At 67.0% G+C, this 18422-nt stretch overlaps 1 protein-coding gene across 1 annotated transcript in view; it reads left to right on the top strand.

The window, feature by feature from the left end:
- Positions 1–18422, top strand: part of KIF1A (kinesin family member 1A) — a 98033-nt gene that overhangs the window by 47956 nt on the left and 31655 nt on the right. Inside the window, exons 13-27 of the mRNA XM_012662424.1 lie at positions 335–477; positions 944–970; positions 2253–2386; positions 3608–3687; positions 4662–4737; positions 6822–6901; positions 7104–7210; positions 7939–8022; positions 9855–10035; positions 10112–10184; positions 10377–10470; positions 11703–11851; positions 12593–12771; positions 14123–14260; positions 14957–15220. Of these exons, the coding sequence (XP_012517878.1) occupies positions 335–477; positions 944–970; positions 2253–2386; positions 3608–3687; positions 4662–4737; positions 6822–6901; positions 7104–7210; positions 7939–8022; positions 9855–10035; positions 10112–10184; positions 10377–10470; positions 11703–11851; positions 12593–12771; positions 14123–14260; positions 14957–15220 (1809 nt within the window). The remainder of the gene's footprint in view (positions 1–334; positions 478–943; positions 971–2252; positions 2387–3607; positions 3688–4661; positions 4738–6821; positions 6902–7103; positions 7211–7938; positions 8023–9854; positions 10036–10111; positions 10185–10376; positions 10471–11702; positions 11852–12592; positions 12772–14122; positions 14261–14956; positions 15221–18422) is intronic.

The following is an 18422-nucleotide window of genomic DNA, read 5'->3' as shown; positions in this document are numbered from 1 at the left end:
TTCCCCATGGTTGGACTTTCTCCCTCTGCCCTGGGGCCACAGGCATAGGGCAAAGGCCTCACTGTGGGGACAGGACACTGCCCTGTCCCTTTTCCCCCCCGGCCTCAGTTTTCCCAAGTGGGTGAGCTGGGGCTGGGTGACCCCACCTGTAGATGTCCTCAGGCCAGGGGCCCCCAGACCATCCCCTGTGACTTGCCGTGGGGACGACGCCTCACTCTGCGCCAGGCTGTGCTGCCCAGGTGCCCCCCCCGCCCCGGCCTGGCTGCTGTGGCCCCAGGCAGGGTCCCGGGCGCGGACCCGCTCCAGGTGCTACCCAAGCTCCCTTTGCGCCCAGGTATGCCGACCGGGCCAAGCAGATCCGCTGTAACGCCGTCATCAACGAGGACCCCAACAACAAGCTGATCCGCGAGCTGAAGGACGAGGTGACCCGGCTGCGGGACTTGCTGTACGCACAGGGGCTCGGCGACATCACCGACAGTGAGTGTCCGCGCTGGCCGGTCCCACGCAGGGCCGCGGCGCCCCAGGCTCGGGGGCCTCTCGGGCTATCACGTCCGGGGACCGCCGTCCACTGGCTGAGCCCTGGGCTGGGCGGCCCCAAGCTGCCCCCGCAGCCGCCTGGCCTGGATTCCTGTCCCTGCTCCGAGCTCCTGGGCAGAACTGCCTCTGGGTGGGAGGCTGGGCAGGGGCCCTGGACGAGGCCTGGACGGAGCTGCGTGGTTGGGGTCTGGAGCTGGCCCACGTGGGCCAGAGACGGCTCCCACAGGAGCCCACAGGCAGGCCACGGGTGCTGGGCTGCAGCGGCCCCTGGGTCCCCACGCCGAAGACCCCCCTGCCTCACCTGTGGCCACCTGCCTGCTCCTGGCTGCCCAGCCTCGACCCTCTGGAGACAAACCTGTTCTTCTGTTTCTCTGTCTCTCCTCGCCACGCCTCCCCTCCCCCGTAGCCAGCACTGTGCCCGGAGGACCCAAATGTGTGTATTCCCCTCCCGCTGTCTGCACCTCTGCTTCTAGCCGGCCGTCGCGGGGGCCTCGGGCAGCAGGGCGGGGAGGGCCGAGTCCCAGGGCCAGGGATGACCCCCCAGGGCCCTCCGGGTAGATGTGGGACTGCGTCTGCCTGTGAGCCCACGCTCCCAGCTCGTCCCCTCTCTGTGGTCTATGTGGGAAACCGAGGCAGCAGGGAGGTCAGGGTGCAGCCTAGGCCTTCTCGGGCCCTCTGACCCTGCTGTGCACCCGGAGGCCGGGGAAGGTCAGAGTGCCTGGCCCTGCCCTGTGCTCGGGCCTCCCCTGCCGGGCTGTTTTCCAGCTGACCCCACACCCAGGGCCCTCCTCCCTGGAGGTGCGTGAGTCTGAGCACTCGCTGCGGAGGCTGCCAGGTCCCGCCAGCCTCATGTCCCCTCTGCCTTGGGCCTGGCTCCGTGGGGTTCGGTGCCTCCCTGACCCTGGGCCGCAGGGCACCCTGTTCTCCAGTGCCCGTGCGGTCCCCTGCTTGCTGCTGCCCGGTTGTGTGTCTGCTTCTGCTAGGAGGGGCCTCACCCCGCCCACTCCGGGGGGCGAGCCAGCCCCGGGCCCTTGGGCCTTGGGGACGAGCCAGCCCTGGACTGGGGATGGGCCGCTGCAGTGGACGTGCAGGGGGCTCGCGCCGGAGGGCCCTGCGCTCGCCTCTCCAGGGGGGGGTCTCTGGCCAGTCTCCATGTTAGCGGGCTGAATGGTTAGTGCAGTTCGGCCTCTGCAGCTTGGGGGCACACGGTGGCCCTGGCTGACGGCAGGTGTGAGGGGTGGGCGGACCCCAAGGAGGATGAGGATGAGCCTGGGGGTCTTCGTGCCAGGCCAGGCAGGGGACAGGCGCTGGGTGGGCACACGTGAGCTGGCGCCGGGCAGGGGCCTGGGAGGCAGGGGAGGGCAGCAGAAGGCCCAGGGGGTGGGGGACGCCAGGGTGCCCGAGGGCTCGGCTGTGCCAAGCTGCTGCGGGGAGGGTGGCTTGGGGGCCAGGTGGGCAAGGGCTGCTGCTGGCCTGGCCCGTCCGCCGCCGGCGGGGGCGGGACGACCTTGCATGTGCTTGGCTGGGCCGCGGCAGGGGCTCCTGCTTCTCCCGTCTCCGCACCGTCACTTGCCTTTTCCCAACTGTGTCTTTCTTTTCTCTCTCTCCCGTCTGCGTCCTTCCCTTCCTCCCCGTAGACGTGTCCGACCTTGAGAACAATAACCGTAACCGCGGCGGGGCGGCGCTCAGTCAAGCCCCTGACAATCTCTCCACAGTGACCAACGCCCTGGTGGGCATGAGCCCCTCATCCTCGCTCTCGGCTCTGTCCAGCCGTGCGGCCTCCGTGTCCAGCCTCCACGAGCGCCTCTTGTTCGCCCCGGGCAGTGAGGAGGCCATCGAAAGGCTGAAGGTGAGGGCCGGGGCGGCCGCGGGCACCATGGGGGCTTGGAGCACCGGGCTCCAGGAAGTGGCACGGGCCCAGGAACGGCTTGAGAAACTAGAGTAGAACAGCCCGTCCTCCTGGGCCCGCCTGAGGCAGCGGCGGGCGTCTCGGGCGTGAGGCCGCCCTGGTGCACCGTGTCCCCAGCCCACCCACAGCGCCCAAGGCAGCCCAGTGCGTTCATTTGGGGGCCCCCGGGCCGTGGGCTGCGGGAGATTGGTCTGCTGGGCAGAAAAGGGCCCCACGGGACCCTGGGCCTCAGTGTCTGGACGGCCTGTGGCCCCCGCACCCCACGCCAAGCCTGGAGGGGAAGCGCTAAGTGCTGGGTGCCCGGGACCGAGACTCCTCACGTAGGCCTGTGCTGGCTCAAGGAGCAGCGGGCCCTGGGGTGTCCCCGGGTGGGGAGGAGTCTGTCTCATCCTCCCGGCCCCCCGCACCCCTTTGCTGGTGTCACTACTAGATCGCGGCAGCTCTCTGCCCGGCGTCCTTGCAGCCCCTGAGAAGGCCGGGCAGGTGTCCTGCAGGCGTCCGTGTTGACACCTGCACACGGATGGTTGCCCCCACAGCCCGCCATGCTCCCTGGTTCGAGCAATGGGCTCGACTGGTTTTAGGTTTTCCATTCGCACGTCCCTCCAGCGAAGGGCTGTGCAGGGGTGCAGGGCTGTGAGCTGGGACCCTGGAGACGGTGGGGCTGAGGCCCCAAGGCATGGAGGCCGACCCGAGGCAGATGTGAGGAGGGGGACGGAGGGGGCTGTGACCCTGAGGTTAGGGTCCACCTCGAGTGCGGGGGACCCTCCTGGGGAATGTGGGTCCATTTGGGGTTGGGGGACCTCCTGGGGTGTAGGGGCCTTCCTGTGCGGGAGGGCCCATTGGGGTGTGGGGGCAGACACAGAGAGCCGGTGCTGGGAAGCGTCGCCGTGTCCTGAGGGACGGGACGCGGCTCTCCAGCCCGAGGTGGGAGCTGAGGCCCAGCGTCTCGGGAGCTTGTGTCCCGAGTTCCCTCCAGACTCGTCTGCCTTTCCCGGTTCCCTCGCGTGTCTCAGGAAAGACGCGCGTTCTCCACATTTCACGCTGGGCTTCCAGACATGTTGTCTGCCTGGGGGACCCAGGCATGTGGGCTCCTTGCTCGGCCCTTTTTCCTGGCCCCTGAGCCCTACCCTGGAGGCTCACTCCGCTCTGTCCTGCCCCCAGGAAACAGAGAAGATCATAGCTGAGCTCAATGAGACCTGGGAGGAGAAGCTGCGGCGCACGGAAGCCATCCGGATGGAGAGGCGAGGAGGGGAAACTGAGGCCTGGGGGAGAGCGCAGTCAGTGGCCCCACGGCCAAAGTGGGACAAGCACTGAGCCCCAGCTCCAGCCCTGGGCTCCTGCACCTTGGGTGGCCACATCCCAGACACAGGGCAAACCTGTCCCCTCTCCCCCAGTGACCCCACTCATGGCCGCTGTCCACTGGCCACTGGCCACCGAGGCCTGATACACTTGATCCCTGACCGTGGCATAGAAGGGCTGGTGCCATCAGTGGGTGCCCCATCAGTTGCTGTCCCGTCAGTGGCTGCCCCATCAGTGGATGTCCCGTCAGTGGCTGCCCCATCAGTGGATGTCCCGTCAGTGGCTGCCTCGTCAGTGGCTGCCCCGTCAGTGGGTGCCCCAGCAGTGGCTGCCCCGTCAGTAGACGCCCGTCAGTGGCTGCCCCGTCAGTAGATGCCCCATCAGTGGATGCCCCAGCAGTGGCTGTCCCGTCAGTGACTGCCCCGTCAGTAGATGCCCCGTCAGTGGCTGCCCTGTCAGTAGATGCCCCGTCAGTGGCTGCCCTGTCAGTAGATGCCCCATCAGTGGATGCTCCAGCAGTGGCTGCCCCGTCAGTGGCTACCCCGTCAGTAGATGCCCCGTCAGTGGATGCCCCAGCAGTGGCTGCCCCGTCAGTAGATGCCCCGTCAGTGGATGCCCCAGCAGTGGCTGCCCCGTCAGTGGCTACCCCGTCAGTAGATGCCCCGTCAGTGACTGCCCCATCAGTAGATGCCCCGTCAGTGGCTGCCCCGTCAGTAGATGTCCCGTCAGTGGCTGCCCCGTCAGTTGCTGCCCCGTTAGTGACTGCCCCAGCCCGCCGACAGGACCAGATGTGCTGCTGCATGGGCACCCCCAGGGCCACAGCGGCCAGGGGCCTGCTGGCTCCCAGCCAGTCAGGGGTGGGTCCTGCCTTGGAAGCCTTGTGGAGCATACGCTGACCCCAGCTCTGTCCCCCCAGGGAAGCCCTGCTGGCCGAGATGGGCGTGGCCATGAGGGAGGACGGTGGCACCTTGGGTGTGTTCTCTCCCAAAAAGGTAGGAGCTGGTCCCAGTTCTGTGGTGCTGCCCTGGCCTGGACGGGGCCAGGTGTTGTGCTGTCATTGGCGAGTCCAGAGTGGGCTCCTGGGAGGAGGGGAGCATGGCAGGGTCTGGCCCAGACACTGGGGCGGCCACGCTCGCCCACAGCCAGACCTTCCCTTGTGTGGGCGTCTCACTGGGACTCTGATGGGTTTTTTCGCTGTGTGGGCCATGGGCTGGCCCCAAGGTTGGGGTGCGCCTGGGGAGCCACCCCAGGCTGGAGACACATACAGGGGCCCGGGCCCACCCTCGAGCCTGTGCCATGCCGGCCAGGGGACGTGGAGCCGGGAGCCAGCTGTCCTCTTGGAGCCCAGCCAGCGTCAGGTGTGGCCGGTTCCAGCGGGGACCCCTCTTCTCCCACAAGGCCAGCTGACTCCCTGGCCCGCGCTGTGGGCTGGGCCTCAGGGCTCTTCTAGCTGGGGACCCTCAAATGGAGCACAGCCCCAGGCAGCTTCTTCCAAGTGTTTCCCCTCCTACCCCATTCAGCAGCCCAGGTGGGCACAGCACAGGCATTTGGAGAAATGTTTGCCCAGACCCCACATATCCACCCCAAGGATAACTAGAACCGCCCAGCCCCTTAGGAGGTGGACTCTGGCTGGCAGGGCTGGACACTGGCCAGGTGGCCTACCTGTGTGTGCCCTGGGGACGTTGCTTATCGGAGAGTAGGGCAGGGGAGCACGGAGGGTGGCCTTGCAAGGGGCTCAGGACATCCTCATGGGCCCTGGCCAAGCCTCCCAAGCCGCCACCGGCCGACTTACGGCAAACTGGCACAGAAGGCGTTGCTTGAGCTGTCCGCGAGGTGAAGTGCATCACAGCACCGGGACTGCTTTGCGCTACGCTCATCCCTGCCCTCGGCACACCTCTGCCCACCGGGGCTCTCCGAGGCTCACGGTGCGGGCACACGCCTGGTCCTGGGCCAGTCACGGCCAGGGTGCTCGGACACGTGGACAGTCATCTGTGTGACCAGAGCTTGGGAGGGCTGGCAGGGCTGTGGTCCAGGCCAGGGGACCAGCACCTGCTAAGGCCTGGAGGCAGGAAGGGCCTGAGAGAATGTGGGGCATGTTCTGGAGCTGGGCCGGGCAGGAGCGGGCCGCGCCCTAATGGGGCTCTACTCCACGCGCCTTCCTGACCGGCCTTCACTTTTGTCTGGAAGGGACCGTTCCCTGAACTGTTCCAGACCCTGACCCCTTCCTGTAGGGGTGGAGTGTACCCCTGGGGTGTGTGGGCTCCCCTTCAAGACCAGGCACCCTGGAGTCCATTGGCTTCGCTGGTGGCCCTGGGTCTGGGTGCTGCCCAGGAGTGGGACCACCAGGGACCCCCTTCCTGAGAGGCTCCGTGTTTTGGGACTCGGGAGAAGCACACGGTCTAGCTGGACCCCAAAGCTGCATCCCCCTCAGCCCTGCAGTGGCAAGCTCAGTGCTCTCCCCACTTTGGGGAGGGGACAGTTTCAGAGGGTCTGTCCCCTGTGTCTGATGACCAGGTGTCCACATCCCCACATTGGGGTGAGGGTGGGCACTGGGCGTGTGCGGGAGCCCTGGGTGTGTACAAGGCCCAGGTGTGTGCGGGAGGCCCGGGTGTGTGCGGGAGGCCCAGGTGTGTGCGGGAGCCTTGGGTGTGTGTACGAGGCCCGGGTGTGTGCAGGAACCTTGAGTGTGTGTACGAGGCCCAGGTGTGTTGGGAGGCCCAGGTGTGTTGGGAGGCCCGGGTGTGTGTACGAGGCCCAGGTGTGTTGGGAGGCCCGGGTGTGTACGAGGCCCAGGTGTGTGCAGCAGCCCTGGGGGTGTGGGGGAGCCCTCGGTGTGAGGTGGGCTGGGCCCTGGCTGAGGCCTCGTTTTCCTGGCTTGGAGCGTCCGGCTGAGCTGGGGCCTGGGGCACTCGGGGAGCCTTCCCTCCACGTCTCTCTCTGCCAGGCTGGGAGGACACCGTGTCTCCCAAAGTGCCAAGCCTAGGACTGGTGGTGGCCCGGTGCCTGGCAGAGGTCAGGTGGGGACCAGCCCTGGGCTTCCGTCCCCCAGAGAGGTGACGCCCTTGTCTCCCGCCAGACGCCACATCTCGTCAACCTGAACGAGGACCCGCTGATGTCCGAGTGCCTCCTGTACTACATCAAGGACGGGGTCACCAGGTGGGGGTGGGCTCCCAGTCCCCCCAGGGGCCGCCGGGTGTGGGCGCCTGCTGGGATGTGGCCCCTCACCCACCCCCACGTCCCCGTCGATGCCTCCCTGGGCTCCCAGAAGGTCCCGGCTGGGCATCCCTGGGCGGCTCACGGTGGCGTCAGGGCCGTGCTGGGTCCTGGCTGCCACGCTGACAGCGCCCCCTCCCCACAGAGTGGGCAGGGAGGATGGAGAGAGGCGGCAGGACATCGTTCTGAGCGGGCACTTCATCAAGGAGGAGCACTGCGTCTTCCGGAGCGACTCCCGGGGCGGCAGCGAAGGTACCACCACCCCGCGTCCCTCCCCGGGGCTGCTGCCCCAGCCCAGGCCGCTTGTCACCTCCTGCAGCTTCCAGCTCTGAGTGGGGGTTGTACTTCTGGGCAGCAGGCGTGTGCACATGCGTGTGACGTTTGGGTCAGCCTTGGCAACGGCACCGTTAGGAATGTGCTTGGGAAGCTCCTGGTGCTGCCCATCTGGGTGCTGTCCCTGTGCCCTGGCCCCTGGCCCAGGGCATCTCCCGGGGGGCATCCAGCCATGACCCATGGCCCATGGCCCATGCCTGCTGTCCAACTCAGCCACCCCAGGACGGTGGCCCTAAGCAGTGCTGGGGATGGTTGGCTCTCCCAGAATTCTCCTCTGTCCGCAGAGCCCCTGCCTGCCCTCTCCAGTGTGGGTGGGCCCAAAGCCCAGAGGGCGTGGGGACCCTCAAGGGACATATTTCTCATCTTTGTCACCCTGGACACCTGGTGGGGGCCTGGGCAGCCAGGCTCAGCACGGCCTCCTGGCTCTGACCTGGGCACAGGGCTCTTCCTCCTGGGGGTCACTCTTCTCCTCTGTTAAGTGGGGGAGACCCCCGAGCTCCTCTGAGGCCAAAACGAGGTGTCACCAGCGCTCAGGCTCTGTGGCTAGCAGGAGAGGGGCCTGTGTGGGCCACGCCAGGGCCACGGGCGCCGAGCCCCTGCAGGTCACAGCCCCTCACCGTCCCCCTCTCTGCCCCACCGTCCTGCAGCCGTGGTGACCCTGGAGCCTTGTGAGGGGGCGGACACCTACGTCAATGGCAAGAAGGTCACGGAGCCCAGCATCCTGCGGTCAGGTACGGCGGTGGCTCGAGGGGCGGCGGGCACTGGGAAGTGAGGCGAGGCCTGTTCCCTGCAGGGCGCCTGGTCGGCTCCTGCGGCTCTGGGCACGCGGCGTCAGCACCCGGGGCCGCGCCGTGGGTTGAGCAGAGAAGGTGCCGTCCACACAGCACGGCTCCCGGGGCCCGCGTCGGTGCTGTGGGCTGAGCGCAGAGCTGTCTGGGAAGAGGCACCTGCCCTGTGCTCAGGAGGCCACCTGGTGGGGCTGGGCCGGGGTCACAGAGCGTCGGTGGTGGGGGGTGACCAGCCTGCAGACGCCTGCCCTGGGCTCGGGCTTCGTTCCTGGGCGCCGTGGTGCCCCTGATGTTGTAAAACACGCACATGCACCCGCGTGCACACATGGGGTGTAGAATCCCTTCTTTGGAGAAGTCAGACAAAATCAATGAGGTGGCTGTCGTGAGTGACGTATAGTTATCACCTGTGTGGCGACAGCTCCACCAGAGAACAAGAGAGCAGTCTACGCAGACGAGGTAGACAGGTGCAGCCGGCTGCACAGAGATGCGTGTACAGTGCACACACGCATAGGCGGTGCCCGTCTGTGCAGACCCTCTTCCTCTCCAGGAAGCCGCTGCCCCTCAGGCCTTCACCTGCTTGGACGAGGCCCGCCCAGGTGGAGGGTCCTCCCCGTGGCCAGTCGGCTGGTTGTGGGTGTGGGCCGCGTGTGCAGAACCCCCTCCCCCCCACGCCCCTAGTGTTTCCTGAACCACTGGGCGTGAGGGAGACCTTCCCCGGCCTGGGCATGGGGGAGCAGAGGGTGCGAGGACGCCTGGCTTCCATAGAACTTTCCAGGACTTGGGGCCCTGCCTTTGGAGTCCCTCAGGGCAGTGTGGGGGAAGGGACACGCTGAACACCCGGAATTCCTGGGCCTCTCCGTCCGCTCGTGTGGGGACCGGTGTGGTCACGCCTGGGCACCACAGTTCAGACGCCGCCCGCTGCCCTGGTGACTGTCATGCGGTTGGTGCCCGTGGTGCTCGGGGCAGGGCCTGGGCTGAGGGAGGAGGCCTGGCCTGGGGTTTCCCTCCCAGAGTTGAGCTGGACCACAGGGGGGCCTGAGGACAGGGGACAGAGGAAGTGACCAGCTGAGGGCAGCCAGCGAGGGGACCTGGGGGCGCCGACCTGTCGACAGGGGCCGGGGTCTGGGCTGGTCCCCTCAGGGAGGAGGGGCAGAGCCGGGTTCCCAGAGAAAGCGGGAGGGAAACCAGGCCCGTGCAGGGCTGTTCGCAGACGGTGCTGCCCGGGGTGGGCCCGAGAGGGGTCCGCAGGTGCTGGGGTGGGGGTGGCTGGACCAATGCCCACGCCCTCGGAAGCCTCCACGCTGGGACCCTGAGGCCGCCCGTGCTCACTGGGCACCCCCTGCTCCCCCGCCGCATCCTGTAGCTCCCGCCCCCGGCCCCTGGCCCTGTGTCCGCTCTAGTGGGGGACGCGGGTGGGCAGGCCCTGCGAACCTGCACAGCCGTGCTCTGCGTGGCGCTCTGCGCCGGGCTCCAGGCTCAGCCCTGGGGTGCACGCGGGCCTAGAACCTGGATGTCCGAGGCGGGGCTTGCGAGCAGGGGTGAGGCCGGCCTGGGGGGTGGGCGGTGCCTGCAGAGACCTGGAAGCCGCAGAGGCCCCAGGTCTTCGGTTTGCAAAGGACCCTGGTGGATTGGGAGGAGGTGGGGAGGGCAGGAAGGAGGGGCTCGGCGCCGGGGCTGGTGGGCCGCCTGCGCCTCTTCCCCTTCTCCTCCCTTCCGCCGCTAAAGCTGCCGGAGACCTGCAGGGTCCCAAGGCCAGCTTTGCCTCCGTCTCTCAGGAAACCGCATCATCATGGGAAAGAGCCACGTGTTCCGCTTCAACCACCCCGAGCAGGCCCGGCAGGAGCGCGAGCGCACGCCCTGCGCAGAGACGCCCGCTGAGCCCGTGGACTGGGCCTTCGCCCAGCGAGAGCTGCTGGAGAAGCAGGGCATTGACATGAAGCAGGAGATGGAGCAGAGGTGAGGCGGGGCCGGGTGCCTCTCCCCCTGCCCCGCCCTAGCCCTCGCCACCCCACTCACCCTGCCGCCCCTGCAGGCTCCAGGAGCTGGAGGACCAGTACCGCCGAGAGCGGGAGGAGGCCACCTACCTGCTGGAGCAGCAGAGGCTGGTGAGGACTCCGGGCCCCCCACTGGGTCCTGCCTGCCCCCCACGCCGCCCTCTCTGCCCGCCTCGCCCCATCTCCTGGCCTGCGCGGGGGCGTGGTGAGGCTGCGTCCAGGGGTGGCGGAGAAGCCCAGGCAGGGAGGGCTGCAGAGGGGCCGCGCTGCCCGTGGGGACCCGCAGGCCTCACTTCTCCGCAGGACTATGAGAGCAAGCTGGAGGCTTTGCAGAAGCAGATGGACTCCAGGTACTACTCGGAGGTGAATGAGGAGGAGGAGGAGCCGGAGGACGAAGGTGAGTGGGCGCTGGGGCCAGCACTGCTCCCTGTCCCTGGAGGAGGCAGGGCCTGGGCCTCGGGGCTGGGCCAGGCCCTGGAGAGGAGGCAGCCCCTGGGCCCCGCCCTGGAGGTCAGCCGGCCGGCGCCTTGCCCTGGGGTCCGGGCCAGTCCCCCAGGGAGAGGCCTCCCCGCCCTGGGATTTGGGGAAGGCCGTGCTGCGGCAGGCACACGTGCACACACACGCACACATCGTGTGAGAACACACGCACATCCTGTGCATACGTGCGTGCAGACACGTGCTGGCTCTGATGGGAGCCGTGGGAAGATGGGGCTGGTGCTGGCCAGGGCTCGCCACGCTCACGTGTGTCCACTGACCCCTGTCCCGCCGGCGCGTGGCTCATGGGGGCCCGAGGACAGGCCCCCTCTACACCTCACTTCAGGATCCCTGTTGTCACAGGGGGGAGGCCCCAGGCAGGGCAGGTGGGGTGCAGCCGGGGACAGGGGTTCACCGCCATCTCGGCCCTGGCCAGTGGTCAGCGCCTGTGTGCTGGTGTGACGTCGGTCCTGCCCCTTGCAGGGCCTCGTCTACCCCGGGACACTCCTTCCCACGCAACGCTCAGACTCCGGATCTGGGCTGGGCGCTGAAGGCCACAGTGCTTGGTGCAGGGCAGCCTCTCCAGGTGCCCCTGCGGGTCCTTCCCTCGGGGACCAGGGGACAGGGCGTGTGGGCAGGGAGAGGGAGCACCTGGCCTGCCCACCTGCCTCCTCTCCCGTGGGTCCCCGTCCCTGCCACTGGCCCCAGAGGGTGCGTGTGGCTGTCACTGGCGGTGTTGCCCCAGCCCCTCTGACCTTCAGCCTGACTCCTGCGCGAGGAGCTGGCGGCCTCTCTGGGGCACGGGGAGCTTTCCACGTCGCTGAGTGTGGCAGGTCCTCCGCCAGGTTTTCCTCCTGTGCACCCAGAGCAGTCAGTGTGACGCTGGGGCCTCAGAGCATGGGGACCCCGGCCCAGGCCCAGAGCAGAGGGAGCCTGGGAGAGGGGGGCCTGGACCCTGCCCTCCCGCCCGGCCAACCGCAGTGACTGTGGGAGTGACCTTTCAGCCTCGATCCTCCCACGCGGGTGACTCTGCGTGCACCAGGCACAGGGTCAGCGCGGCAGCCCCAGAGTGCCCGGCCTGGCTAGACCCTCCAGAGGCGGGATGTGAGGCAGTGTCGCGGCCTTCCTGCGATGACCACGTGGCTCTCCCCACAGTCCCATGGACCGAGAGGGAGTGTGAGCTGGCGCTGTGGGCCTTCCGGAAGTGGAAGTGGTACCAGTTCACATCCCTGCGGGACCTGCTGTGGGGCAATGCCATCTTCCTCAAGGAGGCCAACGCCATCAGTGTTGAGCTGAAGAAGAAGGTGGGTGCCCCTCTGGCCGCACCGTCTGTCTCTGTCGGAGGGAGGGCACCAGCCCCATGTGACAGGGACAGCCAGGACTCGGAGCCAGGCCCCCTGCCAGCCCTGGGGTGGGCGGAGTGGCCCCGCCTGACCTGGGCCCCCAGAAGGGCGGGCAGGCGAGGGAGGCCCAGGACTGGCCGAGGTGGGTGCCTCGCCCTTCCTGCTCTGGAGAGGTGGCAGGCAGGCGGGCAGGTGGGCAGGCAGGGAGCAGGTGGACAGGCGGGCAGGTGGACAGGCAGGTAGGCGGGCAGGCGGGGAGCAGGTGGACAGGCAGGCAGGCAGGTGGACAGGTGGACAGGCGGGCAGGCAGGCAGGCGGGCAGGAGGGCAGGCGGACAGATGGGGAGCAGGTGGACAGGTGGGCAGGTAGACAGGTGGGCAGGCGGACAGGTGGGCAGGCGGGCAGGCAGACAGGCGGGGACCAGGTGGACAGGTGGGCAGGCGGGCAGGTGAGCAGGCGGGGAGCAGGTGGGCAGGTGGACAGGTGGCCAGGCGGGCAGGCGGACAGGCGGACAGGCGGCAGGCGGGCAGGCGGGTGGGCGGGGAGCAGGTGGTCATCTCCAGTGGCAGGTTGGAAGCTCCTGGGGAACTGCCATGGGCCGTGGGCCGTGGGCCGAGATCTCCGGAGTAGGAGGGAAGCCCTTTCAGAGGCTGGGCTCCTGCCCCCGAGGTCTGACACGTGGTCGTCTTACGCCCACCACAGGTCCAGTTCCAGTTTGTCCTCCTCACAGACACACTCTACTCCCCTCTGCCACCCGACCTGCTGCCCCCAGAGGCCGCCAAAGATCGAGAGACGCGGCCCTTCCCCCGCACCATCGTGGCGGTGGAGGTCCAGGACCAGAAGAACGGGGCCACTCACTACTGGACCCTGGAGAAGCTCAGGTGTGGCTTGGAGGGTGGCTGGGTGGGCGGGCACATGGGGCCTTCCTCCCGGCTGGGCCGAGGCTGCGTGCCTACCCTACAGCTCGGCCCCTGCCGCCACCCACACTCACCGGCTTGTCCTGGGCCTTAGATTGTGGAGGTGGCTGAGTGACCACTTGGGTCAGTGCCACCGAGGGAGGAGTGGAACGTCACTCGCACCGGGGGATGTAGAGGCACGGCCCACCCTGCAGGGCCCAGGGCCAGTGAGGAGGCTGCAGCCTTTACTGGGGTCTCCGTGGCAAAGACAAGGCAGGGCGGGGAGACTGCTGGTTTGGATAATTCCACGGGGCTTTGGGGCGTGGGGACCAGCCCTCGTCATCTGGTGCCTGGTCCTTGGTGACGTAGGGCAAGGGACATTGGCTGCTTGGAGTGTGAAAGATTAGAGAGAGGAGGTGCTTGGGGTGTGCGCTCGGGATCGGATGGTTTGTGTTGGAAAGGTGGGCGCGCCGGCGAGTTGTTGACTGTCTCTAGGAATTAGCTAGACTGGGAGGGCTCTCCCCAGCCAGCGAGGCCCCCCCAAAGATGTGAAAACATCATAAAATACAGAAAATAAAGAACACATTAACATATACTCAGTTGACATTCACACGCTTTCTCATACAGTTCATTCACACGTACACTGACAGACGCTCACATACACATCCATGCAAACATGTAAACATACATGCATGCAAACACACCCACATACATCTATGAAAGCACACACATTTGTGCAGACACACACGTGCAAACATGCACATTCATGCAAACACACGTGCACACATGTGCACATACCCTCTTCCCCTCCTGTTCTCCCAGGCAGTGCCATCTGGCTTTTGGGAGGGTGCAAACCCACTGCGTAGGCTGCGTGTGCTGTGCCCGAGTCCTCAAGGGCACCATGACTATTTCCTTTCCTCTGCAACATTTTGGCTTTCCTGGGAATAACAATTTTTCAGCCACTTCTGGGTCTCCCGTTCCCCGTTTGCGGTTTGCCCGTCGTTCCTTGAGCTTTCGGGGCCCTGCGAGGTGATGCCCGCTTCTGCGCTTCCCCCTCCGCCAGCCCCCGGGCCCGTCCTGCCTGGCCAGGCTGCTTTGCTGTCACTCGGGAGGTGGGGAGGCGTGAGCGGCCAGCGCGCACCTTTAGCTGGCCGTGCGTCGCAGAGGTCGAGAGACCACGTGGCCTAGGGCCACGCGGGGTTTCCGTTCTGCAAACCCCTTGAGCCTCGATGACCCTGAGCAGGATGTTGGGGCTGCAGCTGGCCCGCAGGAGGACGTGTGCGGTGCCGGCCGCCGGGCCGTGGCCCGAGCCCACACGGCTCCTGCCGTCCTGCAGGCAGCGCCTGGACTTGATGCGGGAGATGTACGACCGGGCAGCGGAGGTGCCCTCCAGCGTCATCGAGGACTGTGACAACGTGGTGACCGGCGGAGACCCCTTCTACGACCGCTTCCCCTGGTTCCGGCTGGTGGGCAGGTGGGCGCCTCCTCCCTTCCCTGGCCGAGAAAGTGAGAGAAGAGATGGCAGAGGGCGGGGCGGGCCTCCTCCCAAGGCCTGGCCCTGACAGCCCTGGCCCCGCACGAGGAAGGAGCCTTGAGGGCCCTTCCCCACCCCAGAGCCCGGCCCTGTGCTCCCCGGCCCGAGGCTCCCCCACACCCCGCAGGCCCCGTTACTTCAGGGCACCCGGGCGGGGTCTCGGTGCTGCCACCCACCTCCACTGCAGGCCCAGGGTCCACGAGGGTGAATGTGGGAGGCTCCAGGTCACCTGGTGGCCTTGAGGGTGGGAGTCACCGAGCCTTAGAGACCCCTGCCTCCTGTCCCCCCACCCCCGTCGGGGGTCTGCATCCAGCCCCTGCTCCCAGGGTGCGGCCGTGGCACTCCGAGGCCTCAACGTGGCCAAGCCCACGAGGTTCTCGCACGGCCTCCGCCACACCTGGCCGGGACCCCTGTTCTCAATCCCACCCGCTGGTGTGTTCTGGAACCTTCCTGCACACATGGTCTCTTTCCAAGCCGGGGGACAGGGTGCATTTTTGGTTCTCTTGTCTTTTGAAACAGCTTTCTTGATGGTCTGTGTGTTTGGTTTTGGTTTTAAACAGAACCCCCACCCCCACCCCGTCCGTCCCTGCGAGTAGCTGGTGTTAACTTCTCTCTGTCTTGTCGCACTAACCTCAGTTCAGTCATCTCTGGCTGCAACAGCTACCCTCTTCTCAACACATGCATGAGCGAGCGCATGGCTGCTCTCACCCCCTCCCCCACCTTCTCGAGCCCCGACTCCGACGCCACCGAGCCTGCCGAGGAGCAGAGCGTGGGGGAGGAGGAGGAGGAGGAGGAGGAGGAGGAGGAGGACCTGGAGGACGACGTCTTTCCGGAGCACGTGCTGTGCGACTGCCGGGACCCGTTTTACGACCGGCCCCCCCTGTTCAGTTTAGTAGGAAGGTTGGTGAGGTCGAGGCGCATGCTGGGAAGGAACCAGCTCTTTTGCACAGGAGCACTGCTCGGGCACAGGCGGCCGCCCCGGGCGAGGCAGGCGGAGGGGCCTGCGGGCACTCGGGCCCCGCGTCCCTGGAGGTGGCCGCCCCGGGCCAGTGGGGCGGCCCGGGTCCCCACTACAGAAGAGCCGGCAGCGGGGCATCCAGCTGCGGCCCCGGCAGGTGGGACTGTTTCTGCAGAGAGGCCGCGGGGGCCCGGGAGTGGTGCTGGCTCAGCATCCGCCCCGAGTTCCTCCCTGAGAGTCCGAGGGCGTTTGGAAGGCGAGAGCCGGCCGCCCCTAGCTGGTGCCGTGCTCCCCGGGTCACGCCGTCCCAGCCCAGGCAGCTTCGCCCTCCCCGCTGTTGTCCAGAGGAGACAGAGGCTCCCGGGTGGCTCTCAGAGCTGTCCCCTCCATGGGGAAGGAGCTGGAGGCAGCCTCTGGAGGCCAGAAGGGCCTCCTGTGGGGAGTGGAGGCTGCTGCCCCCCTGCCTCCCTCCAGAGCCGCCGGGCCTGTGCTGGCCCCAGGGAGGACTCCATCCCTCCCGACCTCCTGGGTCGGAGACTGGGCCCGGGCTCTGCGCCCTCTGCAGGGAGGAGCTGGTTATCAGGTTCCCGAATGCACGAGAGAGGCCACGGTCGGGAGGTGGGACGGAGGCCCAGACCCAGGGAGCCCTGTGGGCCTTCGAGTATCTTATCTTGGAGGGAAGTGAGGTGAAGGAAAGATCTGGAAACCCAGCTGTAGTAGGGGGACATTCAGCTCATGAAATAGCTGAATTCACTTATTTTACGTTTATAAAGGGAAGAAGATATTTTAATAGCAACCTTTTTGGAGTTTGAGGTGGTGTCCGTGGGCCAGGCCAGCGGACGTTGCCACACGTCTGGAGCTTGGAGACCAGTTCCGAGAGCCAGAGGCTGAGGGCGGCCCCAGGTAACCCAGAGGGTTTGGCCGGTTCACCCCACCCGGGGTGGAGATGGCGGTGTGAAAGCCCCCTCCCTCCTGGGAGGCAGCGGGTCCCCACGGGCCCGTGCCATGGATTCATTCCAACTCGTTTTCCGGTCGTGCTACTGGCCTGACGTTAGGTGAGCTGAGCCGGCCTAACGGATGAGAACTTGGGAGCTCTCCCTCCGAGACGCCCCAGGCCACGCTTCCCGCTTTGCTGGGCCCGGGAGGGGTGAGGACCCAAGGCCGGCCTCGCGAGGGCCTCTCTCAGAAAGCCCCGGCTGCAGGGCCAGGCCCTGGCTGGGCCCCAGGAGTGGCTCCGGGTGTCAGGTGGGCGAGGGACCAGGACAAGCAGGGGACAAGGACGGTGGGAGAAATGGGGTGGGGGCTCTTGCAGTCTCAGCCAGAAAGAGCTGGGTCCTTCCAACATTTTTTACCCTTTTGTGGATTTGAGATTTTACAAAACTGCCAAACCAAACCAAAAGTTACCAAAGCGAGGCCCAGCCCCGTGTCCCGGGCGGCCCGTGCAGGGCTTCACTGGGAATCATCCCGGCCTTTTCCTTTCGGCAAGAATCGGCTTCCCCCGCGCCGCCGCTGTGCAGGCCCAGGCCCGGGAAGGGCCCTGTTGATTTTCCTTTCATCCTTCCGATAGCCGCTAGCTCTTTCTCCAAAGCTTCAGCGAAATTGGGGCTCCCACTTGCCCCTCTGGAAAGGCTTCCCGGGGTCCCAGCATGCGTCTTTGCACCTCACCAATCTGTGGTTAGCGCCTGCCTCCTCCCTCCCGCCAGCTGCACTCAGCCCTCGCTCTGTCTGCCTCAGCTGCCTCCTCTCCTCTGGGGACAGTTTCAGCCTGCTTCAGGTTCCCTCGCGTCCGCGGCAAGAGCACCCAGCGCCGCCTCCCATGTCCCAAGCCCGGGGCCCCTCACCCAAGGCCTGCGTCAGCCCTGGGGGCCTCTGCCTCTGGCGGTCGGGGCACCAGGTGAACGAGGGAGGCAGGTGGGTTGAGATGGCTGCCCAGGCCTGGGGGCTCTGGTCTCCCCTGGCTCATCCTCCCCTCCTGGCCTGGACACTTCCGGAAGGTGGGTGGTGCAGAAGAGGGTGGGCTCGGGAGCTGCAGACAGAGCAGGGCCAGGGGCTCACTGCCTGGGAGGAGGGTTCTAGGGGTGGGAAGGGAGAGGGGGTGACAGCCCAAGGGCAGTGTCCAGGACCCGGTGGGTAAAGGTTGCCCGGGCACGAGGGCTGCCCCCAGGGCTGGGGAGGCTGCGCAGCCCCCCGGCTCCCACTGGACCCCAGTCTTTGCGGAGTGGCTGTGGATGGCGTTTCTCAGCCTGGAGGTCCTGAGAGCTGTGCTGCGTGTGGTGGGCATGGCGCGGCCGTGGCTGGCAGGGGCCGGGCTGGACTGTGCTCTGGCCCACGGTGGCGGGCACTGATGTCAGGTTGTCTCTGGCTCCTGGAGGGCAGGTGGGGCACGGCCTTCCCTGGACCATGAGGTCTGAGGCCCCGGGGAACTGTCCCCACTGGGCAGAGGCACGAGGCTCCGCGGGCAGGGCCTGGGCTCTGCCCCATCCCCTCACGCCCCGGATGCACTGCCTGGCGTGGCACAGGGTCAGGCGTCTTCCAGGCCCAGATCACAGCCCCCTCGGGGCCGGTGCTGCCACGGGGGGTGGCGGATGCTGGGCGCCAGGGGTCTGTCTGGCAGAACGAATCTGTCACTGTCGCCCGTGACTGGGATGGGGCCCGAGAGGCTTCCCTCGCTGCTCGAGCAGCCCGCACCGGCTGCAGCTAGATCCGCGGTCTCCTGCCTGGTGTCCTGGGTGCCGAGAGCTCCTGCCGATGGCGCGTCACGAGGCTCAGAGAGGATGGGGGAGTGTCTGGCCCCAGACGCCGGGGGTCATTCCCATTGTACGCCCCCGACCTCCAGCCAGGAGGCCCCTCGAGGGCCCCAGCCCTCTGGGGCGGAGTCTGGGCTGCGTCTCATCCCATGTTTGCAGGAGGTTAGTGGCGTCTTCAACGCTACAGCATCTGGGTTCCTTTTCTCCTCTGACATGAGGAAACTCTGACAGACCACGAAAGAGCTGATCTACTTAATTGATTAGCTGTGTGAATGAAGCAGGCAGGAGCGGAACTGAGCGTCCACACGGGTACGAGTTGGGTCGGAGCCAGCCGGCAGGTTCACATCCCAGCGTGGGCCCTGGCAACTTTCCTAATCTCTGCGTGCCTCAGTTTTTC

Source organism: Propithecus coquereli, unplaced genomic scaffold (assembly GCF_000956105.1).
Source record: "Propithecus coquereli isolate 6110/MARCELLA unplaced genomic scaffold, Pcoq_1.0 Scaffold763, whole genome shotgun sequence".
Classification (NCBI taxonomy): Eukaryota; Metazoa; Chordata; class Mammalia; order Primates; family Indriidae; genus Propithecus; species Propithecus coquereli.
Note: the sequence above shows the minus strand (reverse complement) of the source record. Positions and strands in the feature narration are given on the sequence as shown.